General features: G+C 47.9%; 1 protein-coding gene across 46 annotated transcripts in view; it reads right to left on the reverse strand.

Annotated features, from left to right (window-relative positions):
• The window catches only part of EXD3 (exonuclease 3'-5' domain containing 3), a 246,106-nt gene that overhangs the window by 112,133 nt on the left and 106,688 nt on the right, over positions 1-27,285 (reverse strand). For 43 of the 46 annotated variants that reach the window (XR_005840420.2, XR_006931703.1, XR_006931704.1 and 40 more), the window contains 7 exons: positions 26,629-26,667; positions 8,966-9,132; positions 4,269-4,407; positions 3,683-3,896; positions 2,845-2,954; positions 1,623-1,833; positions 411-577 (listed from right to left, as the gene is read on the reverse strand). Coding sequence is in view for 42 of the 46 variants with exons in the window: in XM_040649173.2 (XP_040505107.1) it covers positions 411-577; positions 1,623-1,833; positions 2,845-2,954; positions 3,683-3,896; positions 4,269-4,407; positions 8,966-9,132; positions 26,629-26,667 (1,047 nt within the window). In the remaining 4 variants the exon portion in view is untranslated. The remainder of the gene's footprint in view (positions 1-410; positions 578-1,622; positions 1,834-2,844; positions 2,955-3,682; positions 3,897-4,268; positions 4,408-8,965; positions 9,133-26,628; positions 26,668-27,285) is intronic. The other 3 variants (XM_040649169.2, XM_040649168.2, XM_040649182.2) reach the window with 1 other exon arrangement.

The following is a 27,285-nucleotide window of genomic DNA, read 5'->3' on the forward strand; positions in this document are numbered from 1 at the left end:
AACCGAAGTGTAGAAGTTAAGTTGAAAGCAAAAGTAAGGAAGCCAGAGTTTTGAAACCTGATTAATGCAACGCCTAGGCTACAGAATTCAAACCCACACCAATGAGGAAACACAAAAAAAGCATTTCCACCAGCAAAGTTGGCTGGATTATGCCACGCAGATCTGCACCAACATTTTGCAAAGACAAATGAAGCTAAAATTGCAGGGAAAGCTAAATTGAGGCATGCAAAGGAGGAAACACATCCTAGCCGTAAAGGGGAGGAGCAAGGAAGATATTTGCTGCAATAGTCCTGAGAACAGACTACAGCCAAGCATGCCAGGCATAGCTAATATTATGACTGAGAGACAAAGCAACATATGATTTACAGGGGTCTTGAGCAACACGCAGCTCTTTGAAGCTGTTTACAAACCTGTCCAGAAGGTGACGGTACCTCTTGTTTATTCAGCTGCTTCTTTGCCCTGGGTTTTACACTTGGTTTTCCCACCAGACTCTCAGTCAGGTCTGAACTCAGACCAAAGCTTTCTGGATCCTTACAGAGTTTCTCGTAGACCTCCAGCAAGCAGTATGCATCTGAAGCTGAAAAAAACAGATATGAGCGTCAGCTGGATTCACTCAAAAGTCAAATAGATCTCTCAATGCAAGGAAGAGTCTTCATCTTTGTAAATTCCACTGACTGCGCGTATCCTGTGAAGCTCCAGCTCACTAATATACTGCACAATCACAAAATAAACACAGCAAGGAAAGAAGTGACAGGCCCTCTGTTATCTCTGCTCTAATGTAATGCAAACTGCAGTGTGCCTGTTTAAGCCACCAGGTACATAGCTTCAGCCAAACCATTTTACTCTCCATTGTTCCTGAGCAGTGGTTTGCCCACGGTTTATTACGGCATCCCAGCTATGGGAAGGCAACTTCCCCATTAGATGCAATATCTTACAAACTAATAACCGAGTTGTGTGCAATCACCTGCCCACACGCACTGCCATGCGGCCTCTGCTCCGTGCAATGGGAGCGAAGTCTTCAAGCCAGTTTTACAAGTCTTGGTGATTAACTCTTGTGGGAACTGTGTCAACTTCAAGGATAGCTGAACGGAACAAAGGGCTGGCTCGCTTCAGCAGGCCGTCCTTTGATGCCTCAGGAAAAGATTTAGACTCAGACTTCTGACTCTGGGTAAATCGGCACTAAATGCCACCGTTGCCTCCACAGTACAGATTCTGTGCTACAGTCTCTGACACCACGTCTACCCACTTTTAACCCTGCTCTAACAAGCGCTTCACTATGACGAATGAACACAGCATTTGTTTTCCAGAAAGGCTGTGAAATGAGGCAGAAGGAAGTGGACTTTCTTCCTTTCATTTACTGAGAGGAGTTTCCACTGAGATGATGTTTCATCAGACAGAATCTGCAAAGCACAGGAATTCTTTCATAAGGGAAATAATGAATCACCGGGCAGTTTAAACTTCAGCCATTAAAACCGCGTCCACAAAAGGACAAACAGAACATGTGCCGGCTCCTCCACACAGCAGTGAATCCATTTGCCACTTAATGATTTTACTGGTGACAGACAGCAGACAAACACGGCCTCTAACAGACAAATGCACCTCGTGGCAGTCAGTTAGCAGACCTGCATAGAGGATCTGTTCCTCCCGCAGTGGCCGTTTCTCCCAGTTAGACATCTGCTCTGTTTTATCTAGTGGTTTTCCCAGGACGTGTTGCACCAAGAGGCTGAGCCCTTTCTCTGGCTGCCTGAGCCCTCCGTCCTCACAGCTCTGCTCTGGGGACAGCACATCGACCTTCAGGCCGCCCTTCTTCCAGTCAGTGGAGCTCTTTTGCAGCTGATGGAAAGAGAAGGACAGAAAACACGTGGTTATAAGACAAACCCTACGACACCTCCTGTTTTGGTGGGTGGGGGACACACAGCAACCCTATCATGTTTATATCTTGCCTGGCACACTGAATCCCGTTGTTGCAGACAAGGGCTGGGATGGCATTAGATATATAAAGCATCTGATTATTTGCTTAACAAATGCATTTGCTGGAAAGAAATCCTTCCTTCCTGAGAAGGAAAAAAATGTGCATTGTCTGACAACGCTCCATCCCAGCAGCAGGGCTGTGACTGAGGCTCTTTGGAGGTTTGCAGGGTACTCAGCCACACTAAAGGCTGCTGAACACCAACTCGATAAAAGCACAGCAGCAGTTCGTCACCTTTCTCCTCCTGGATCCAGAGAAAAGGTCTTCCTGCAACACAGTGGGCAACAGCCCTTCTGAAGTCACCACTTCTCAGATGAAAACGAGCCAATAGTTTTTGCAGGTACTTCAGACACCGCTGCACTTCCCAGGTTAAGTTATCCGTCCCAAATATATGGGTCCTCCCCAACACGAAGCCTTAAACGTCCTCTGCAAATGTTACCCATTAAAGCGGTTGTCCTTAAGAAGTCTGCAGATTGCTAAGAGCTGCTGTGTGCTAACCATACACATCTGTAGCTCAGCTGAACAGACATTCCTGTGCTGAAGCCACCTGCAGCCTTGTGTTCAAAAACCTTCCCCTGGTTGAATGGAGCTACGTCTCCATTTGGTTCCATTTTTTCATAGCTCATATGAAATCTATGAAAGGTTATTAGCATATCAAGCACTAACTTTTTAGTTGATGAAAACTAAATGCTTCTGTGTTTTGCTACAGAATCAGATTTCCCTTGAAGGTCAGAAGCAGAAAAGGTCTATTCAGTCACATAGCCATCTCCCTGCCAATGCAGGATACAAAAACACAGAGCTGTGCCATCATGCCAGCTATCCACCAGCGCAGGCAGCAGACACAATTTGCCATATTTTCATGTGTTAATCCTTACTAGTTTGTCTATTGTGAGTAGGTCCACTACACTTTGTGACTGCTTATCCATGCCTTTCAAAGTAGAGCATGTGGCTGCGAGACTGCTGAGGTCTCCAGACATCCCATAACCTGGAGAGAAAAAAAAACACACCACATGATTAGCAGAACTCAAATTGTGGCTAACATGCTGCAGCTTTTTCTAGTTGGAAGACATAATGTCGATGATATACATATAAGCTTTGGTAGAAAGTCTGTTCTGATAGAGAACAATGCAGACTTCCAATCTCTCCTGTTCCTGAGATAGAACAAGTGGATGAAAAACGCTGAGTTTAAGCTCAATTTTGTTAAAATCTGCTAGATCAGGGAAAGGTGAGCAGAACAAACTCCACAAGCCTTTTGACTGTATGCACTTCAGTGGGAGGATAATGAATTAGGCCTTGAACTCCTGTGCAAGGGCCTCCAAACAGAACCTAAAACCAGGTATGGTAAACTGCAGAATGCTGGTGTACAGCAGGACTGCTCTGGGACAGGGCCAACCAATCCAGAAAGCTCTGGACAGCTTCCCTACACTGTTGAAGGTTGGATGCAAGTCACGGTTTGGTATGGAACTAACCAAGACAATCCCAAGCCTGAGTGGGGAGGCTAACTCGGAAATCTGGCTTGAAAAAGGGAGACATCGACCATTGCCAGCCATTCTGTTCACTCTGCTTCTTTGTATAGGCAGTCTTTGAATACCCAGGGTACAAAAGTTATCCCATGCTAACTGGACTGAGAGAATGACAACCCCAGCAGGACCCAGGCATTTCACACAGAGCTGAGCTGCCTTCAAGACCCGAGGCATGGGAGGAGCACATTACCTAGTTTAGTGATGGTTGCATCTGAGTAGAGCCTCTGGATGAAATGGGGAAGCTTCTCTTTCTCACCCTTGACTTCAGCTTGCTCAAGGAGCCGTGGCAAATCGAGCAGGAACACCTCATCCCTCACAGCGAGTTGAAGGAGGGAGACGCGGGGCTTCCCGACCATGCCAAACGAAGGCCTCCACTCCATGTCAATGCCAACAATCTGCCCAGGCTGCAACACAGACAGAAGTTTTCTGCACTTGCAGACTGTCCACACTTAAAAACTGCCCGAACCACCTTGAAGAACAGTTACTGTCCAGGGTATAAGAATTGCTTTTTCAACAACTGCATCTCTTTGCTGGTGTGCAAACTACACCAATCTCGAGTGATTTGCACAGTGCATTCCAAGTACATCTGTGGGGCTTCCCCAATACAGCAATTCCCAGCATGCTCCCCATGCAGACAAGCCTTCAGGCCTCACTGCAGACCTTGACTTGAGGAGAGAGATGTTAATGGCAGCAACCCACAAACACTCCCATGTACCGGCCTGATATGCAGTTTCTGCTCCCTGATCTTCCAGCATAAACACCACAGTAATGCTCACCTTCAGCACCTTTTCATAGCACTGCATCATCTCTTCCCAGTTCTGCAATAAGCGAATATTTGCACGTGGAATAGGAAGCTGGTAATAATCCTTCTTCTTAACCTCTTTGTAATTCTCTTCTTTGGTTGCCTCTTCTACCCTGCACAGAAGCAGATATAACAGCTTTAAACTATGCAATGAGGGGAAACGATGTTTTGGAGGAACCCTGAGGAGCTGTAAGCCCCTTATTTCACCATGGCATTTCCCCATGACACTCCACTCTTTCTCTTACCTCTTCTTTCCTCACCCTCCTTATTATCTCAGTCTCCTTCATCCTGACTCACCTTCTCTTTTCATTTATAAACCATCACTGAAATGGCGCTGTCTGAGACCTCACTGTGCTCATGCATTGTATCCACAGCGGAGAACAATCAAACCAAAGCACCTGTGACGGCCTCAGCCCGTCCTCAGTGCTCTGCTCTCTTTCCCAGAACTGACAAAGTGTGGATGACAACACTGGGCAGCTGTTTCCACGTCGACAGAGATCACGCATTTTAGAGGTACAGCCATTAGCCCCTGAAGTTAACACAGACGTCTGTTAGCTCCCATGGTGTAATGCATAACAGTCATCTCAGACCAGCACTGCATCCAAACAGGAGCTTCTCACTTCCCCACAGCATAAACTGGCTCAGAATGAGAACCTCAGGCTGCTCCACGCTAGGATCGCTCCCGGAGGGAACGGGTGAGTCTGTCTCATTGTTTTTGTAGCAAAGGATTCACGCACTGCCTGTTGCTATTCAGCTTCTTCTTCTCCATCCCCTTCCCTGTAAAATGTCCACACGAGCAGAACAAGAACACGCTGCCAGCTGACTCCACAGAGCACGTGCCCTTGGTGTTCACATGTGCCACAGAGAGAGATTCGGTGTCTACATTAACGCTGTGGGACTGTTGGGAGATGTCAGCAGAAATGAGCTAGCCGACTGCCCACAGCAGGATCTTACACTGCACACTGCCCTTACAAAACACAGCAGAGCCTCCTGGAATGGCCTCGTAGCTGAAGGTCAGCGTATTGCTGCGGCGTCTCAGCCAGATGATGCAATCAGAGGAAAGAAGCTAATAAAAATATCCAGCTATTTTGGACGTGACACAAATTTCTGGATAGTCTCTTTCCCATAGAGACTTGAAATGGTTTATTATTTGAGAAAATATTTACTAACCTTATGTTCAGGGGACTGCGTGACTAATTTTGCAGCAGAGCAGCTTTCACTATACAAACACTCCTTTCCATGCATTTGTGTGCACGGGGAGGTCAATATTTGTGTAAAATATTTAATGAAGGTGTGCAGTCTCGGGTCTGCAGGAATATTCTCATCTGCAGAGCTCAGGAGGGACATGTGCTGCAACCAGTGGAGAGATGATATCATTTATGTGCAGGTACCACTTTGTCCTCTACAGTGTGAACACCTTCTCTGGCAACCTGCTGCGTTGTTAGCTCGATAAAGAATAAGGCAGACAGACTTTTATTAGGTTTCATGTCTCCACTAATCTTACAGTAGCTACTGCAGCAGGTATCGCAACTGGATGAGCAGAACTGGGGCAACAAAGGATTCTGCTTGTCTGCTACAGCTCCTCATGGATGGCAGAGCACATGCTAGTCAGTGTGCCTTCACTCCATCTGCACAAGACAGAGGCTTCCTGGAGCAGAGGCATGCACTGAGATTCCTGACCTCTTTGGTTTTTATCTCCTAAGATGCATTCTGTGGCTAGGTCACACTCCTGTGAACCACTCCTTTGTGTTCTGAGGGACTGCACCTCATGCAAAAACCTCCTGGCTCCCCACAGGCAGATGCTGAAGCTTCAGGAAGGAGGAGAAAGCAGCTCCACAACGCATCAGATCGAAGCAGAAGCACGTCCTTGACGACAAGCTTCCTGTGCTCCAAGAAAGCCATGTACTCTCTGGGGAAGTGGGTTTTTGTAGACAGTGTTTTTAGGGTGAGTACATCTGGGTCACATTTCTCGAGGGTACATGGGACCTAAACATGAACCTGTCAGTTCTGCACTGGGAGAAAGATCAGATCCATGAACTTCAGCACATGAATTGTTGAAGACCATCTCTGATATCCTCCCCAGTTCGTCACCATTAAAAACAGGAATACATTAAGTACTCATTTACCTTCTAATTAATGCAAGTTAATCCAACCTCTACTCCAAAACTACGACTTTTTAGCTAAGGAAAGCTCCAGCTTTTTGATTTCTTTTTTTCAGAATCACCTCTTCCAGGGATGGAAATCTGCTCCAGTGCTCTAGTGCTGAAAACAAGGCACCTGACGATGAACTTGTTAGAGCAGGTAACCTTGCCCAGCCTCAGGCTTGCTCTCTTTAATATGGTGGGGGGTCAGCATTAACCAGGCACCCCATGACAGATCCTAACTGTTGGATGGAGTTCATAAATCTGACATACAACATCAGTAGGAAAGTTCAGCACTAAGAACGTAAGGTAGGAGGAAGAACCCAAATCATGTGGATGGAACTGCATATTCTGCAGCGACACGTGAAAGCCTCAGACCATGTGGAGTAGCAGAGGAGCAAGGGCATGCAACCCCTGCCTCTGCCTGTTGCACCAAAAGGGTGGAGCTGAAAGCTTCCAACTTGCTACCAAAGGAGCAGTGATGGTTGATCTTCTGCTGGCTTTAATCCTTCCCAAACGGGCAGCGTGTGATGCCACCACCAAACCCTCGAAAAGGACCCACAGCCCATTTCCAGTCAGATTCAGATTTCCATCACATTACACACGAACTTACTCCCTCATATTACTGATTCCAAGGGTTATGTTTCAAGGATGCCAAAGATATGAGCTATCAGCTTGTACAAAGATGTAAACAGTTACCTCTTGGGAGTGGTCAGGATTTTCCCACCAACTCTCCCCTAATCTCACCACGTTTTTGAAATAGAAACACCAACCTCCATTTTAAAAAATAAAAGTAAATCACAAAACCAACACCACATTTCACAAGAGAGGGCAGAAGGGAAAAACGGGCATCAAGTAAGAGGGGCAGAGTCCCAGCTCCCTGCAGTAAGGTGACTGATGCCTCTAACAATGGAGTCCTAAGGGACCCAATGCACCGTGGTTCTGCTTCCTCTTTGGGTTTTGACAGAAGCCCTGACTCTACCTGGAAACACGCTATTGCTCCTCCAACATCAGCAAAGCTCTGAGCTATGCTCCACCAAAACCACACAGCCCACAGCTGTCCTGCATTTGCATTGAGCGTTCAGGGATCGGTGCTCTTCTGTGCACGGGATCCAATTAGATGAATTCCTGCCCTTGGATGAGTAGAGAAAATGCTGCTCGCTTGCAACAAGCCAGCAAAGCGACAGTAATTACTCGGAACACAAGGACTGTGGTAGCCTGCAGCCTTGCAGGAGTTTGGCTGGTGAACACACGTGGGCACAGAGGCTGCCAGCCTGGGTTCCTGGGACCAGACCTCACCCAGCCTGAGGTTCCAGATTTCGTGGGTGAGATCCTGAGAAGAGCCCCACGCTGCATCACCTGCAGTCTTTGCAGCTCCCCAAGCCTTGCAGGAGCCTACAGTAGTGTGCACATCTTTCTGCAGGAAAAAAATGGTTTAAGAAATGGTGCCAAACACGACACTACTTTAGAGATTTGCTTTAAAATGCTTGTGGGCAGTCACTGAAGTGTGGCAGAAACACCATCACTCGTGAGTAAAAAGCAAGCAACTGAGGCTCAGCACATTATTGCAATGCATCATTTCTCCAAATACAACCCTTCTTCCCTCCGTACAGCACAACTAAGTGACTGTGGAGGACACTGCCGCATGAAGAGGATGATGTGGGGCTGCTGACTCCAAAGTACACAGCACAGAATACGCAGCAGACCCAGGACTGGGAATGCAAAGCTTTGGTACACCTTCACACGGAGCGCACTGTGGAGATCAGACAGCTTCCATTGGCATACCTGCTGCATACAACATGGGGATCCGAAGCACGAGGGGAACCGTGGCACTGCACTGTGGGGATTGCATTAGAGGAAGGAAAGGGGACAGAAACTAATCAGGGGGCTGAGGGCATCTGAACATCACTTGGTAGATCTGTGCCTGAGCATGTGGTTTCATCCCAAATTCAATTAACACAACTCCTGCGGGAGTGTCAAAAATACCCCTTACTTCTCAGAGCTTTGGGTGAAGCAAAACCTACAGACTGGGTTAACAGCTGTCAAAGGAGGAAGCAAACAAATATGATTAGGAAATTTTGAGGAATTTTAAAACTATTCTGTTGTCCACAAATCTCCCAAAAGACATTAAACCAGATTACAGTGCAGTGGGGGACACAGAGTATACGGGAAACGTAGACAGACATTTAATCAGCTCAATAAAATAAACGTGCGTTCAGATCCTACACACATCATTTCATTTGTGCTGGCGATCTGGCAGAGAGTCTGGAGACCCCTTCAGAGCAGGAAACAACCTCATACGGCTTCTAAATTCTCACGAGTGAGCTTTAAGTGCACCTTTCCAGACACTGCCAGGCATATGAAAAGCAAATGTGCCCCATCCATCGCCAGGATGTGATCTCAGCAAACGGAGGAAGTTTTTGCAAAACTCTCTCACCAAGGAAGCATTATGGTAGACCGTTTTAAGCAAATATACAGTCCTTGTGTGATAAGTAATCTACACTGAACAGGCATGAAACGGGGTATTTACCTCTCTTGGATCTCAAGCTTTTGAAGCTCATCAGCCACTTCAGAAGGCAGCACCTCCTCGGGCAAACTGCAGCGCTGCGCCCATCTTGCTGCTGTGTTCAAATCACAGTATCTGAGCAGCAACTGTATCAGGTGCCCCTGAAGCCATCGATTCTCTCCAACTGTGCTCTGGAAGGAATTAGAGGTGAAGAAAGATGTCAGTGCAACGTCCATTGTGGGTGTATCTCACTCCTGGGTGTATCTCACCCCTCCAAGGAGACAGCGTCCTCCCGAGGGCCATAAACCAGTGCAGAAAGGAGCAGGAATCCCTGTGCTGCAGGACTTGCATTGTTCAAGCCCAGCAAGCGCTGCACTTCTTTCTGCCAGGAGACCCAGCAGATCTGGCCACCAAGAGCTCACCGGGCTCTTTGGATTCTTCAATAGCAACGCAGCTCTGAACTGTATTTGTCCAGGGAATATCTGTTTGGGCGCAGCAGAGATAAGTGAGGGTAAAGCAACACTACGTAGCCAGGCTGGTGGCCAGCACATTGTTTGGTTGATCTCAGACACTAACTATACTCAGCACCATCAGAACCAGTTCCTGTGCAGCGAGTACAGCTCTTTGGGCTCATCAGCCAGGTAACTATAGCAGAGGATGGCTTTTAGGTTGATTTACATGCTGTGTGTGCACATGGCTCTGAAGGGATGTCGATGTCTTGGAAAAGGCCATAGGATGGGTGCAGATAAGATAGTAGCATGTGGTCTCTCCCAGCTTTGGGATTACTTGTGTGGATAACTAGGATTCCATGATCTGTCAGTCACACGTGGGCTCAAGGCAGGACACAGCAAGGCTGCTGTGAGGATAATGCTCATTGCTCAGTTTGCACATCACTGCTGTGAAAACAGGGGCACCAGGTCCCTTCTGCAGCAAAATGCAGCAGACACTGCGCAGACATCTTGCAACACCAGCACAGCCAGTGGGTCTGGGCAGGGAGTGGTCCCCTCCTGGATTGGAAATCAGTTGCTCTGGAAGTCCAACTTTAACCCCACTGATTATATGAAGTACCCGTAGCAGATATTTCTCCTTTAGTGTCTATTCCAGGCCTCTGTGGACACGACGACTGGCTTATTGCTTACACAGACAAACACAATCTCAAGTGTCACTGCAGGACCCTGAGTTATGCACACCTGCACATAGGGAAGGCAGTCTGAGATGTTCCCTGTCCCCAGATGCTTTCTGGTGGGAGCGAACAGTGTGCATGTGCCTCAGCACATTTCAGAGCCCGGGGGCATGAGCACAAAGTCACTGCTGTCTGTGGCTCAATCCAATGGGGAACTCATTGCTTGTGCTGGCACCACAGAGCAGCTATGAGCAGACAAATAGGGCCCATAACAGTCTTCGCTTTGACGCTCAGATCCACCAAGGCTCTTTTCTCTCATTCACTCCCCTACTGGATGCTCTTTAGGGTGCTGCGACACAGCAGCTGTAATAGGAAATCAGAGTACGGTGATCCCCACAGCCAAGAGAGCTGCAGGGGGTGGCAGCAACCCGTCCTGCCCAGCCAGCCCACCTGTGCTCACACATGGCCCAGAGCCACCGCAGCCAGACCCTCATTCCTGCAGCCAGTCCTGCTGACTGATTTACTCACCGACCTCCCTTAGAAGTTAATATTGTCAAGGAAACTTAATTGCTGCAACAAGTTGAAACTCTACACGGCGGATCAGGTTCTGCAGATATACAGCTATACTGCTGCTAGCACTACCAACAAGTGTTTTTTAGGGTAGCAAAAGGCCACAGGAATGAAGTGCCCAGGTGTGCATGCTCCTGCCACCCCTCCTTCGCTGCCCCACCAAGCTCCTGCAGGTCAGAGGCTGTTCCCAGGGTGTGGGCACCTTGCTTTTCCTCCTCTGCGTGTGCCAGCAGTGCTGGGTGGTACACCGGGGCCACGGGGCCTCATTCCTCGCATTCCTTCAGTAACTAAAAGGTGAGAAGTTGTCTTCAAAGCAGATGCCCTGAGCTGGTGATGGCCTCGAGGTAAAGGGGAAGGAAAACACAGAAACAAACCAAAAACAAAAAAACAAAAAAACAAACAAAAAAAAAACCAAACCCAAACCCCAGAGAGGTGTAGGAGGGGGCACAGGCCTGGAGGAAAAGCCACAGACGTTTGGCATCCCAGGTAGCGCACATGGGAAGCCAACCTGCCCCTAAAAACTGCTGCCTCAGCACCACGGCTGCTCTCCTGCCACTTCACCAACTGCCACAGCACTTCTCTTCCCATGGGTACCCGCAGGAGGACTTTCACTGCTGCTGCTCCGAGGCAGCGGCACAGCAGGAGCAGCGTCAGCAGGACGGGGGGAGCACTGGGGGGAGCACTGGGGGGAGCACGGGGGGCAGCCCGGAGCTCAGCTGCAGGAGGGAAGCAGGGAAGGGAAACGCTGCGATGGGCAGCGCAGGAAAGGATCAGCCGCCACACTGCAGCTTCTGCCCTCTACGCTTCCTCCCCCCAGACCCCTCCCTCTGGCCGTGGCAGCCCGCAGTGCACCTCACATCTCTGCTCCACGCAGCCGAGCCAGGCCAAGCACCTCGGACAGGAATGGAGCTGGGAGAAGCCCTGCCTGGTCTGCCAAGCCGCTTCTCACAGTCCTCCCCCAAAAGAACATATTTTCTTATTAACATCACAGAGCAGTTCCCTCTTCTAGGTTCCCCTGTGTCCATCCCATTGTCTTTCTGCCTTTTTTTCTACAACACGAAGTCTTTGGGGTTGGATCTCTCTCCAGTTCAATTGTGAATAAATCTCTTCATGTCAGCTTTATTTCTGGAAATAATGAGGTGCAGATCTTTTTCTTTTTTTTTTAATGATAACAGATTTATTCTTTCAACCACAAAAACAACTCTGGAAAGAAGGTTAATGCCTCCAGAGATATTACATCTTGCACTCTGAAATGAAAAATGGCTTTGTTTGTTATTTGTTGTTTCTTTGAATGAAAAGAAATAACATTGCTATAAAGGGGAAAGGCTTCCACCGCAACAGCTCTGCATGGAGCAAGAATGTGGAAAGTGGTCCCACAAGATGTGGGTCCGGATGGAGGGACAAACATTGCTCTCGGGGTGACATTTCATGCCTTCTGTTTTTAGGATATGGATACATGGAGAGGAAAGCAGTGCGGTGCTTCAATGAGCATCATCCACACATCCCAGTGGGAGGAGATGGCTGTACCGGGAGGCTTGGTTACTTCCCCGAGTTCCAGACGTATCATACATGCTTTAATCCATAGGCACACACAAAAATGCCTGACACCACCACCAACCCATGATTAAAGCTTTCCAAAATGACTGCTGCAGATTATCTACCCGTAAATCCAGTTCTCGCCCAGCCAAACGGCTCACACAGTTCCTAACAGTCAGCACAGAGCAGGCCCAGCAGTGCCACACAATCGTGGAACGTCCTGATCTTAACCCACAGCACAGCAATTCCTCCATTGCTATCGATAACGTGGAATGCAGATGCACAGTGCCTATTGTGGCAGTCACCCCCAGCAGCCCGGGGTTACTTTTATCTGTGTGAGTTGAGCTGCATTTCTGTCTGATACGATTCCCCGTTCTCCCCCGGCATCTCTTAGCGGGCGGTGCAGTTACTCACACCGCAGTGACACCGACTGTTTGCAGCCAGATTTTAGCTTAACTTTGGTCGTTGGCCGATTGGCCCTGCTACTCAGTGCTGCTGGAAACAACAGAAAAATGTCCTGTTAGCACAGAGAAAACGTCACGTAGGATATTTTAGAGCCAGACGCTGTAAAGGGGGAAGATGAAACCCGGGCTCGGAAGGACAGAACTGCTGTCGGTGATGGAGGTGAGGAGCACTGCAGGGGTCACTGCGATGCTGCAGGTGCCTCCAGGATCCCCGGAGCATCCTACCGTGCCTTCACCGCTGCTTTGTTTGCGATGGAGGTTTCCGGACTGCAGTTGGCACTGGCCGTGCTACGCAGAGAGCCGCGTTGGGAACTCATTAACGGAAAGGATTTACAGATGGGAGCGGAGCGGGGACCCCGAGCAGCACCTCGGCCTGTTCTCCCGGAGAAGGGGATCCCGACCTGCAGATACCCCAAACCGACGGCTCTCGGCTAAGAGATGCCGGCTTCGCTCGCGCTGCAGCGCACGGCTCCTTGGGAGGGCAGCCGGCCGCTCACCCGCGGGCAGCGCACAAAGGCAGCAGCATGAGAAAGACGGACTTTCTCACCACTTGAGCTGCGCTCTCTCTCCCAGCGCTGGCTGCTCAGATGCACTAATTTAGGAACCGAAGAAGAACAAAATAGCCTCCATTCATATCCCCGAAGACTGACTTTCAGATAGCGATCAGTGCGTCATTGACACAGCCACACTTCAGTGTTCTGGAGGCCATTACCACATCAATGGCGGGGAAGTGGTCTTTCTTCTCTCTTTCAACACGGCTTTGGCAATGGGCTCCCTGGGGCATGTTCACACTACCTTTGTGAATCAGGAGCCTCGGCTTCCCAGCCTCCCCGCCATCAGCTGGGGGAGACGGCTCTTTGAGAGGCCATTCAGAGGAGCCTAACTTACCATATCGCTTGGATCAAGGCGAAGGCAACGATGGAAGACGACGTGCCCGGCTCCCCTCGGGGAGCTGTGTGCTCCTGGGACACCTGCAAGGAGCGGTTGGTTGTGAGCCCCGGCCAGGACCGCCTGGACTGCTTCCCCTCCGCAGCTCTTACCATCTCACCAATGCGGTTTGTTGCTCAGAAGTCCACACACCGCATGAAACGGTGGCCAGAATTAAAACGGATGCCTCGTTTGTCTGTTAAAGTTCACCAGGAGGCTGCAAGCCCGTCCGTGGCGCAGCCAGGGCTGAGGGGTCCTGTCCTCTGCTCTGTGCCTGGAGAGCACACCGGGACGCTGGGCACTGTACTGGGACTCGGAGCCTGGTTTTGGGATTCAGGGCATGGTTTTGGGACTTGGGGCTCGGTTTTGACACCCAGTGCAAGCAAGAAGTGGATAAATAGGAGAGAGGTCAGCAAGGAGCCCTGAGCTGGCTGCTGGGCTGCAGCACTGTATGAGGAGCTGAGGGAGCTGGGCTCGGTCAGCCCAAGGAAGGCTGAGCTGGGATGGATGCAGGAATATAACTTCTTTTCTGCTGTACCATAGGCTGTCAGGGAAAAAACAGGGGCAGAGCCTTTCAGAAGTGACAAGTAGGCACTTGAAGGGAGCTTGCAAGAAGGAGGGGGACCGACTTTTTACACTGCGTGATAGCGATAGGGGGAATGACTGTAAGCTATAAGAGGAGATTTAGATTAGATGTGAAGGGAAAATCCTTTCCTCAGAGTGCGGTGAGGCCCCGGCACTGCTGCCCAGAGCTGTGGGTGCCCATCCCCAGAGGCACTCAGGGCCGGGTTGGATGGGATCCTGGGCAGCTGAGCTGGCGGGAGGTTGGAACTGGATGGTCTTTAAGGTCCCTTCCAATTTAAGCCATTCTATGATTTTATAAAGGAAAAAAAAAAAGTGAGAGTGCCAAAGCACTGAAATGAGTCCAGAGGGGCTGTGGAGCCAGGCAGGGCCTCCACAGGCTCCTTCAAGCTGAAACTACCTCTGGTTCTGTGATCAGTGCTGCCCTGCCCTGCATCGCAGCAGCTCTCTTCACACAGACACGCAGCTTCTTGCAGCGACGGCTGCTTTCAAGTCCCCAGCACCTCCTGAGCTGAGAACACCCAAGATCTCGTCTAACCAGAGCACAGGATGGCCCTGAACACGCTCAACAATATGACATGGAGATCCAAAATACATTTCCTGCATTGGGATTCTTTCCAAACTCGTTGCAGGCAGCCCCTGAGGGAAGTTCTTCATCCTCGCCAAATGAAATCATCACGTCTCCAAAATCTGCTCATCCTGCCACGGGCGAGAGAAGGTACGGAGGTAAAAGAATGAACTCTGCGTTCAAAGCTGGAGCTGAAGAGTGAGCACTTTCAACAAACGCTAAGCAAGAATTTGAGACTTTAACAAAAACCAACACAGCACTGAACAGCTGAGCACTCCTTCACAGCCACCATCACCCAGCTCAGAGCGGTGTCACAGATGTGCTGCTCACAGCTCCATTTCGTAGGGCACATGAAACTTCCCACTTCAGAGTTGAAAAAATTCTCCATACAGAAGTTTGCTTCTCTGAATCTGACCCAAATGCTGCAGCTTTAGTAGCCAACCAGAACGTAGGTCTATAGCAAAAGGGTAATACTCTACAAAGTGCTCCCGATATGCCCAAGCAAAGGTCTGCCACACAATCCCCCAGCTGTTTCAGGATGCCAGAAGAAAGAGAGCATCAAGATACTTGTATCTTGTAAGACTCTGTATGTAAGACTAACACAGCATTGAGGCTGAATCCCCACTGATGCCCCCCAGCATATGGATGCAGCCTCTTCAGCACTGCCCTGAAAAATCTGCTCTTGCTGTCTGACCAGCCACCACTGCTGGGCCTGCAGAATGGCATTAGCAAAAGATTCCATGTCTCCATGTATCTGTCCCTCCACCCATGTCACTGTCTATGTCAGCCAGACCTGGAGGAGGGAAGGCAGCCCAAGCCATGTGGATGTGTTGACCAGCGACCCGGGGCTGGGGAAGGGATCACTTCATGGTCCTCGTCTGTTTAGCAGTGTAGGTTCAGCCTGACACTCTGAGGGACTTCCATAGAGGGAACATCAGAATTTCTGTCTTTTTAACTCATGATTAACTCACGTTCCTTAACTACATCCCACATCAGCTCCAGGTATATGGATGCACAAAATCAGGCTGCATTCACCTGCAGTATTTATCCTCCCCTCCACTACGTGCTCAGGGAATGCTGCAGTTGTATGCCTTTATGAGCTGTAGAGCCAAACTAACCCTGTTCAGACAGGGTCCGTTATTTGAAGAAAGAAATAATCACATGGCATCCTTAAAAATCCAAAATGAATACAATTCCTTAACAAACAGACTAAAAATTCTTTTTCATTATTGCTGCAGAGGCATCTCCTGAATTCTAACCTAACCCTGGCCCCCAAATTGCTGAATATTGTTCATCACAGGGATCAGCAAAGGACCATGGACTTGCTCCAAATAAATAAGCCGCACAGTTTTGATTTGCTTCCAGATTTCTCACACCTCTTGGTCCCACGATGGCAGGCTGGAGATATTTTCTGGGAAGATTCCAGCACTTGGCAAGACTGAAGATGAATGAGGATGGGGAAATGGGCCAAGCTCTTTCAGAGCACAAAGTAATATGTTACTTATCACAGTAGATGCTTTGTCTGAGACCAATAACAGTGCATTGAAGACAAACTGGCATCCCTTATCTTCCCCGTGTATTCTGAAGTAGCGTTTATCTATCAGCCTTTTGTCATCCTGTCACACACACACACGAACAAAGTGTCACAGTGGCAAACAGCCAATTGCTCCCCAGTTTAAGAAGCCGAGGGCTCCCACCATACACTGCACATTAAGTGACCTACGCTGCTACTGAAGTTCACCCGATCTGATCTTACGATCCAACAACATTCCCCCGTTCCCTCAAGCCTAAGAAGGTTCATATACTTGCCAAGCACTTTCATAAACTTTCTGCAAATGTCACCATAACATAACTCTATTTTATTTTGTGTCTTGAAGCATGAAGTCCTGCACCAGGAAAATATGACTCTTCCTGTTAAACCATGACCTAGCAGAAGTCTGAGGCCGCCTGAAGGACTGCTATCAGAATGTGCTTATTTCAAAATCCAACTTAGCAGAAGTGTATGACATCCACTCACACTACAGGGGCTGTCTGCAGGAGCTCCACTCCAGCTACAAAAGCACAGCAAGGGACCGCAGCGACAGCCACATGCTGCCAGGGAACAGCGGTGCTGTGGGGATGAGAACAGAGAGTAAAGCACCGCTTCACTCCAGGAGTGAAGAGCTGCAGATGTGCAAAGAGGAAGAGCCTGCAGGAACAAAACCACTGTCGCTGTGTCTCCTCTGCTGTGAGGAGCAGGATTACACTTAATCAGTTTATCAGGATGCTCAGGAACTGAAGCCACCACGCCTTCCCATTTGTCTTGGAAAACCATACTATTAACCCTAACAAGCTAAACCGGTATACCAATTAACCTAACCAATCGCTCAATTAAATGTTCCCATACCCAGCCACATGCATAATGAGAATTCATAAACTCCTTTGTAAGGAGAGGTGGAATTCCAGCACTGTTGGTCCCCAGCAGGGCAGGGGGATTTACTGCTGGTGCCCAGGCTGTGTCAGCTCCACACAGCCAATGCAGACTCATCAGAACCTGTTGGCAAGGGAAGAGCCTCGGAAACATCTTTCTCCTCTTGCTACTCCACTCTCTGCTCGGGTCCAAATGCTGTTATGAAGGCAAACAACAAAACAGGAATCTCCCATTACTTTGTCCTGCCTCAGCCTCCCATAGGGGTCCTTCCATACCAGGAGGCATCGCCACGCTGCCTGGACACAGCCCTAAGGCCTGGCAATGCCCCTCTGAGCTGCACTTCTCTTGTGGAAATGGCTACATGGAAGATTGGCCATCAAAGAGCTGCAGGTTCTCGGCTGCATCACTACCTCAATTAGAAGGCCTGTAACAGGGGTGCTTCATATCTAGGAAAGCCTCCCAAGTGAATAAGCGAAAATGTTGGCGATGGAAATACTCATTCGGGAGCCCTCACTCCTCCCATCATTGGCCTACGATAAACAGACGCCCGCCAGAAAAACGTGGGTTACCACTTATTTTACCCATCACAAACCCCATCTGGCTCACAGCCAACGCAATAAAGGTATCTCGGCGGGATCTTCACCGAAAGGAAAGCTTGGCAGAGGGTTTTCCTCTCCTTTAATCTCTCTGGGTGCATTTACACTCCCAGTGATTTTTTGTTCCGAAGGAGAAATGCTTGAGAGGGCTGACTGAATGAACTCTGAAATTCACACCCCGGCAAATTGGGCTGATTTCCTAAATCCATAATTACAACATTCCTCAGAGATACGCATTCTTTCAGAGCGAACAAGGCAAGACTAGTTTCCTGTTTCTTCCCATTTACATGACTTCTCCATCCAGAGGAGCTTTTTTCCTTCTCAAACAATCCTCTGTTTATGTGGTTCCCCTCTTGGCAGGGAACTGGTGAACTAATCTCGCCTAGAAGTGTAAGACAGCCAAACTATCAATTGCAAACGGCCCAACCATCTTTGTGAGAAGCAGCTGATCTGCACGGGCCTCTGGAGCCTTGTGTCTATCTGTGGGAGGTACCGATCCATTACAGCGGTTTTTAAACAAGCTGGGATGATTATTGAGTGACCGGATAGCTTTACTGCTGGCCGGATAAGAACACGAGAGTGGATCTGTGCATGTGTGTATGTACAAGGCTTAAAGCTTTGTACAAATGGGCAGTGAATGCATCAGCTTATCAGGATGCACAGGAACTGAAGCCACCATGATGCCTCCCCATTTGTCTTGAAAAACCATACTATTAACCCTAACAAGCTAAACCAGTATACCAATTAACCTAACCAATCGCTCAATTAAAAGTGCTGCCACAGGAAGCAGAAAGCTCAATGTCCCATCCTCTTCTTTGCCTGTTTCTGCTGGAGGAGCCACTGCTAGCACTCCTCATAAAATCCCCCTTGCATCAGAGCAGGAAGAACATGGATATTTGTTTGCTTTAAGTTGTAGAGGAATGACACTGTCCTTACTTTTTCTTTGTGGCACAAATCCCTATAGCTGATGCAGTTTGGAGTCAGTAACAGGCATCCTGGGAACTACCACGACAGACTCCTGATGTAGCTTTTAAGGACTTGGGATGTCCCACATACTCCTATAAAGTTTTGAATGACAGTACTTCCTATATTATCCACAAAAGCAATGTTTTTCCAATTTGGTTGTATTAAGCATCCCACCAGGGCATATCAGTTGAGTCTAACAGCTTGCTGAAGGTCTTACTCTTTAATCTAATGCTGACCTTTCAACCTACAGCCATAAGCCAATTACCCTCTTTTTTATACCATACCAAATCTCCTTCTGATGAAGCTGTGCTTTTGAATGAATGCATGCCAGTGACAGAAATGTTATTATGCTGCTTAGCAGCAATCTAGTGCTGTGTGGCTGCAGGAGTTTTAAGGTCAGAAAGCATCTCTAACATACTGAAACAATTCTAAGAATAATTTTTTTCCCCAGAGCGTTCTCTCCAGTTTCCTTCTCTTCAGTCTCTGGCACTGTGTGTGTACACAGAGGCTCTTTGGACGTAACTTTTACAACGGAGGTGCTGGGCTCTCAGAACAATTACTTACCAACACCTCACTGAAGCAGGAGATGGACACTCAGCTCCCACAGGCTTCTGCTGAATTCTCTGAGCTTGGCCCTTGCAGATCTTATTTAAGCAAATGTGAGTTGATTTTCCAAGGTAATTGAGCAAACACATCTCCCACCCCTCCAGAAAAACCTGCAGCTTTTCTCATCTCTTTGACACTTTGCTGGATGGCATGGAAAAAAATTGTCATTCTTCACAGCTTATTTGCACCTAGCATAAAATTCCACTGGAATTCATCAGTATGTTTGTGCTTCACCACAGTTTATTTATCTAGAAATAGCTGGATTATAAATAAAACTATGATAATGATTATTAGGCACAGCTGCCCTCCAGGTCTAACACATAACAACCCTCTCTGAGCTGTGCAGGGGGTACACTCATTTTTAAGCACATACATATATCATCCTTTGCTAACTTTTCTCTAGATAGGAAAGTATGGAAGGCACAGCATCTTTGGCTTTTCCCATGTATTTCCCCCATAACAGCTGTAGTTTGTTAAATGAGAAGTTCCCATTTCTTTTAGAACAACAGCGCTAACTTCAGCAGTAGACGCATATTTACTGCTCTCCATCCAGAAAGCAGAACGTAACTGAAGAATCACTGTGTGCTTTTCCAGAGACATCCACATATGTACCTGTTTTCTGCATCAGCCCTTTTGCTCTGCAGATCTGATGATATTTCAGCTGTCAATAAGTACATGATGCCACTTACGAACTGAACTGAAAAACAGAAGGAAATCCTTACATTGCCTACTACTTGCATTGCCCGATTTTTCTGTGCTCTACTATCCCCTCAGGTGCAGTTTTCTCTTACATCACGTTGTAGCTGCATGGTCTCTCCAGAGACCTCCGATGAGAACAGCAAATGTAAAGAAAAAGGGCTGGGGCAGAAGCAGAGGGGTTGGTTGCCATGATTAAGAATGGAAACATTCCCACCACCACTGAGCTGGTGATCGATCTCTGAGCAGGGCACACATTGCAGGAAGAGGAATGGAAAGAGCAATGAGAGCAGCATGGGGGAAGAAATCCTGTAAGGTTTCAACAGATAGAAAGCTTCACTGTGAGGGACCCCTGTGAGACAGCACCTGAGCATGGGGCAGAGCACTGAGCAGAGCACTGAGCAGTCAGTGCAGGCAGCGATTCCCCGTCTGGCTTTAAGGCCAGAAGGAACCAAACCAATCACCCACCAGCTCTGCTCCTGCAGGGAAAGAGGCCATACATACTACTGAGGGACACCGCACAGTGCCTGGTTAAACTCCGTCTGCTTTCTACCTTTCAGGAAAACAGCCAGTCTAGATCTAACATCTGAGTGATGAAATCCATTACATCCCTGAATAAACAGTCCACTCAAAGAGAGTGACAGGTAATTTGACAGACAGACTTATACTGCAAAACACATCGTTTATTAATCACCTCCTGAATATAATTCCCATTTGCATTGCAGAGCTTGCCTAATTCCCTACAGATATTAAGTTACTTACACTACGGGGACACTGCAGTATTCAAAACAATCTCGAGCCAATTTAAAAGTTTGCCTCAGCTCAGGGCTCCAAGGGAAAGACACCAGATATGGCTATTTGCAAAGCAGCCTTTCTGACCTCTTGTTCTTATTAAAGATCCCCCAGAGAAGGATTATTGGCCAGGTGTTCTGGCCACGAGAACTTAAAAAAAAAAAAAAAAAAGTACTTGCATTCCGCCCTTTAAATACCCCTCAAAATCACTTTCTTGAGCATAATAGCTCTTACATTTTATTGCATAGGTAGTTACATTTTAAACGGTGTCAAAATGGTCCTGTGGAGAGACACTGCATTACATCCTGGTGTCACTGAGGATGTTTGCCATTTAGATTTTTCTCCTTTATTTAGCTAGTTAAATAAATAAGACTCCATCAAATCCTTGCTGTAGTGTAAGATACACCTACTAAGGACCAGAAATTGCAGAAGTTTTTCAAATGTACCATGCATAAAGGAAGGCACTTTACTTTTACATCTACTGCTTGGCAGATCTCTAAATACTATCTGTAATGTAGAATAACATCCCTAGAATGTTGGTGGAACTCGGGTTATACATTTGCTCTGAATTAGCAGCATCTCACCACCCAGAGAACAGGCCTTATGAGCTCACAGGGTTTGATTTGCACGGTAAGAAATCTGAAAATAAATAAGTTATCTCATTGTCACAGCTGGAGAAGGAGATTTTCTGCAGCCTCTCCCAGCGCCGCACACGGGGAACAGCTGCACAGCTCATCCACTCTGTTCTCATGCAAGACCAGAGCACGATGGAGAGCTGCACTACAGGGGCTGCTTTTCCAGGTGCCCTTCTCTCAAGTCACACGTGCCACCTGAAGGACAGACTGGTGCCAACAACTAGCTGGCAAAAGGGATGGACAGACGGATGGACGGGCAGACAGATGAACGGATGGATGCTCAGCCACAGCTCACAATGAATGCCCGCAGAACATGGAGTGCTGTTCCAAACACCAGCATTTTTTCTGAGCGCTCCTTTTGGAACGGTTTAGGATTTAAAATATGAGGAATAAATGGACAATTTCCCCTGTGCAAACAGTAGCACAGAAACGACCGTGGGAAGCTTTTTGATTTAGCCACCAAAAGACCTTTGGCTCAATGTCACCATATCTACCGCTTCATTGTCCCAAAGATCTTGCAAAATAAGTAATTATACGCTCACAGTCCTAAATAAACAAACGGGCTTTAACTTTGTTCAACACCATATTCTAGTTATTGCCCCAAATGAAGAGTCATTTTGCTGTTCTCTGTCACCCTGCTCTGCTCCATGGGAAAAGGAATTTCACAGCAGAAGTCCACGCAAACATATATATAGTTCCCAGACTAAAGTACCTTGAAATAACATTTCAGACTGTTCTAACTGGTTAGTTCTGCTGCAGTTGAATGATTTCCTGCAAAAATACTCCAGATGTTAGAATTGCCGAGCGTGCATGTGCTTTCTGGGGTCTAATTGTTCAGAAAACACCCACAGTATTCCATCATTCCCCTGTACACAACTTGGATATCCCAGCCTTTCCTTGACAACATAAGAGTGTCACCTGTGGGTGTATCAGGACCTCAGAGCTTCCCTGGCAGCTCTCAGTTCCTGCTCCACAGACCAGACTGGATCTGAAGGTTCATGGCTGACTTTACACAAAAGGAGCATTTTGGCACAGGATGGGCACAATTGCAAGATCACCCCAGAAACATCCCTGGGAACGCTGCATCCTAAGAGGTGCAGCAAAGTACCTGACCCTCCCACTCTGCTTTAACCAGAGGTCTTCAGGGAACCAAAGCCAGGTGATGGGTGCAGTTTGAGATGCCCGCAGCCTCCAGCAGCCACTCAGAAGGGAGGGAGAGCTCTCCAGTAGGTGCCATGCTGTGTCACCAGCATTGCACGAGTATTGCAGATTCTGTCTGACAGCTAAACCAGTGAGATGTGCCATTAGGAAGCTGAGTGGCTTCTCTACATCCCTCACCCAGCTTACTGGTCTATGCGTGCTCATTTTTTAAAAGCTTGGCAGATTATGAAAATGCAAGACTGAGTGTCCAGATGGAGGTCGGCGATACATGGTGTTCCACAGGGGTCAGTGCTGGAACCAGTGCTCCTTAACATCTTCACCAGTGGGTTTGAGTGCTACCTCAGCAGTTTGCAGATGACACCAAGCTGTGAGGTGCATTCTACACGCCCAAGGGATGGGATGCCAGCCAGAGGAACCCAAACAGGCTGAGCCATGGGCCCAGGAGAACCTCATGGGGTTCTAGAAAGCCAAGTATCAGTGCAAGATGGGGGATGTAAGGACAGAGCACAGTCCTGCCAAGAAAGACCTGGCGGTACTGCTGGACAGCAGCTGGACATGAGCCAGCAATGTGCCCTCACAGCCCAGAAAGCCAACTGTACCCTGGGCTGCATCCAAAGCAACGTGCCAGCAGGGCAGGGAGGGGATCTGCCCCTCTGCTCTGTGCTGTGAGACCTCACCTGGAGCACTGCGTCCTGATGGAGAGTGCTCGGTGCAGGAGAGACACAGAGCTGTTGGAGGGGGGCCACAAAAATGATCCCAGGGATGGAACGCCTCCCTGCGAGGACAGGCTGAGAGCTGGGGCTGTACAGCCTGGAGAAGAGAAGGCTGAGGGGAGAGCTGAGGGCAGCCTGTCAGTATCTACAGGGCTGTGAGAAAGGAGGGGACAGACTCTTCAGCAGGGGCTGCTGTGGTGACTGGACAAGGAGAAATGGTTTCAAACTAAAGGAGGGGAGATTTAGATTGGATATAATGGAGAAGTTTTTTACACTCAGGGCAGTGAGGCACTGCACAGGTTGCCCAGAGGTGGTGGTGTCCCATCCCTGCAGACAGCCACGGTCAGGGAACGGAGCTGTGAGCACTGCTGGAGCTGTGGGTGTCCCCGTGCACTGCAGGGAGTGGGAGCAGATGGCTGTAAGGGTCCTTTCCAAATCAAATGATTCAGTGATTCCATGAAAAATGCCTACCACACTTTTTAGTCTCAAAGTGATTCTTTCTGGCAGAATGTCCCTGGCAGGAAGACTGCTCCTCAGCATGTGTGATCAGCATCGCACCGGTTGGTCTGCAGTTTTTGTACCCAATTCGACTAACCTTATGCAGCTGGTTAAGGCTCTGAAAAACATTAAACCTGTAAAAATGGGAGCAGAAGGGCACACAGCAAGGCAGACAGCTGGCTCATGCCCTGCCTGTTTTTCTCTTGCATATCTACCATCAATATCCTACACGCCTTCCCCTCTGCTTGTGAGGACAGGCACTCTCCCTGCGTGTTTCCATGCAGCTCACAGGCTCAGTTAGGCGAGCTAATGCAGAGCAGCACAGTTGGCACTGTGCAAGAAGAGTGCTCTTCCCCTCCCTGTGCCCCGAGGTATCTGTGCTTGGAGCAGACACACAAAAGGTAGCTCTCCTCCTGGGCAGGCAGTGCTTGCCAACAGGCAGTTGATGAGGGCACTTTCCCTACGGGATAAAGACGTTTTGATCCTTTGCTTTCCCTCCAGCCCCTGCGTGCCCATGGCTGCCATCCCTGCCTGCTCAGCCGCAGCCTGGCCAGCACAGCAGGCAGGAGAGGGCAAAACCAGTTTGCTACAGGGCTGAGAACAGGTTCTGTCGGCCCCACAACTAACTACAGGGCTTCTGCCTTTTGTAGGAGCAGTCAGCATCACACCTTTGTTCATCCTGCAGGGTCGGAACACAAAAATTCTACACTTGTGCTGCTTTGGGTGAACAAAAAGAAACACCACACTCACCATACTGAAGGTGGTCAGGCCCAGTGAATAGGGGGGGCTGCACTTTGACCGGGGCTCTTGATATCTGTATAATTTAAGACTTCTATTATGGATGCAGCACAGAATTTAACAAGAAAGTGGGCTTTAAACCCATGGAAACTTTCAGTGTCTTTTGACTTAAAACAGAAAAAAATTACTATACAAAAGTTGTGGCTGTTGTCAATCATGGAGCTTTTTGGGAGTTTTGTTTCCCACTGCCTCAGAGGACCCAGAGGTCACTCTGCATCCCTCCCTCTGCTTCCCACTCAGTGCCCAGACACCAAAATTTGCAGTGAGCCTGAACTAAGCACACAAATGGAACACACAACACCAACCACAGCTATTTCCAGCCCTACAAGGCACTGCCTAATAGACTTCTGTTGTTTTGTTGTTGTTGTTGTTGTTTGGTCAAAACATGCCAAGCCATTAGTGAAATTCTGAGCGAGAAGTATACTTTTTCCCTCAGGTAAAGCCCAATCTTGCAAAAACAGTTACAGTCAGCCTTGGGTTTTGCATCGGTAAACAAAGCATGCCTGGAGATTTTCCTTTTCTTTTGCTTGGAGCAGCCATGCTGCTAGCAGCATGAAGCAGCAGCATAGCTGCACATGCAGTTATTTCAGTTTCCTCCAGATGCACAGGTACAGGTTCTGATTGCTTTAATGTGATGCCAAAGACAGTAATCTCTGATAGCATGAAGAACTAGGACTGATAACAGGCAAGTTTAAGCACTACCCATGTGATAATTACACAGCTATCAAAACTGGGTAAGCTGTAGCAATCAGGAAACACAACATTTGCATTAGTTGGAGAAAGCAAAGACGACCTCCTGCCATAGTCCATCATCCAGCTGAGCTATTACCAGGCACCAAACTCTCCTGAGCATCTATTCCCAAGCATCCCATCTCTACAAATGAATGACATGATCTGTAGTTGTGTGTGTTAATTAGGAGGCTTTTAGAGGTTTTTCCCACTATCCACACTGTGGCACTGGTAGAAACCCTTCACTGCACACACCAAAGCTGTGACAGTGATGTCTGCTACACCCTCACGGCCAATCCCATCTCAGGTCCTGATCCAGCAAGAAGCTGGCACTTGTGCTGGCTTTCAAGTCTGTGGGAATCGAAGGAAAACCACAAATATGCTTAAAAGATCACTGAGATCAAGAGACAAGACCAATCCTTCCCTCACCAAGTCTGGCCTCTTTGGAGGGGTGCAATATGCTACACGTGGAAGTTGAATATTCAGCTCAGAAAGACACAGAGTAGGTTTCACAATCACCACGAAGGGATGCCGGCCTTCTTATCAACCATCTGTCTAAAGAAACACTTCCTCATGAATTGGCACTGTCCCTTTTCCTTCTACCTCATGGAAGGGAGAAGAAACATCTCACGTTGAAAGTGCAACCAAATCTGGTGTGTACAGAGAGTGCACAACATCTCATGTTATGTAAATTGTCACTAATGGTTTGTCACCATGCAATTTCTCAATATTTCATTGTCATGTATGTATTTATTGTAGTATCAGGCCAAAACACAGTTGCCTGAACTCTCCTATTATACACTAAGAAAAAGAAAATACTTCTTCCTGCGTTATTAAAACTACTCATGTCCTAGAGCACAAGATGTAGAAGTCACAGTACCTAACAGCCACATCATGAGAGTTATGAGGGAGTTATCCCAGTGGGCTGTTCAGTGGGCAATCTGACATTTGTTTGGTTTTATTCACACAATTGTTAGCTGCCTGAACAAAATTTCTTCTCTTTCTCCGCGTAATTAAGCATCCTCATTATTTGTAGCGATCTCTTACAAATAAGCACAAGGAAGCAAAAGAATGTATTTGATAACCTCATCCAAAAGCTAATTACAGGATTTTTTAACGTCTCACAGAAATTCAAATATACTTTTTCTTCCTTGCTCTTCCCTACACCCTCTATTTTGCAGTCTGAGTACAAAGGTGTGACGAAGTGCAAAACTGTAATAGTTGGGCTCCAATATTCGGTTGTATATTCTGAACATCTTAAAATAACCCCCAAGCAAATAAAGTCTGAGAAAACAGGAGAAAGAAATCCGTACTCACCTGAATGTGATCTGCCCAATTCTCCTGAGTCATGGTTTTCTGAAAAGACAAAATTACTCCTGAGCCATCGTACAAAAAGGAGAAGGCTACATACAACGAGATGAAATTTAACACACCATCTTAAACACTGGCATCAGTTGAGGAATGCGTACAGGAATGCATGGGAAACCTGTGCTTCTCATATGTAACAAGCCAGAGAATGGTAGAAAAACACAGCCTAGACCGTGTAATTTGGGCAGCTACAGCACATAGGGCAAAAACCCCTATCTGATCAAAGTACACAGGCAACACAGCTCCTCACCCAGCAGTGCCTCAAACACTCCTCACTACCCAGAGCTCATTTGTAAAAAGCAATCACCTTAACTTGAGTGGTGCTCCTGCAATGACCAAAGCATCGCTGAGCAAAGCTGAAATGGGCCATGCTGTGGTGGAACACGTGGATTGTTGCTGCTACCTTCTCCTCAGGAGATCTGCAGTGTGTCCATAGACTGCTCCCCTCAGTGGCACAGCCCAACAGAGAGCTGTCCCCCAGTATGGAAATGATCTCAGGGATTATCTGCAACACTGAGCCTCCAGAATACGAAAAGACAAACTCTTCTCCACAGCCAAGTCATGAAAAATCCTCTGAAATCATAAGACCTGGGAAAGGAAACCGGT

This window comes from Gallus gallus, chromosome 17 (genome assembly GCF_016699485.2).
Source record: "Gallus gallus isolate bGalGal1 chromosome 17, bGalGal1.mat.broiler.GRCg7b, whole genome shotgun sequence".
NCBI classification, from domain to species: Eukaryota; Metazoa; Chordata; class Aves; order Galliformes; family Phasianidae; genus Gallus; species Gallus gallus.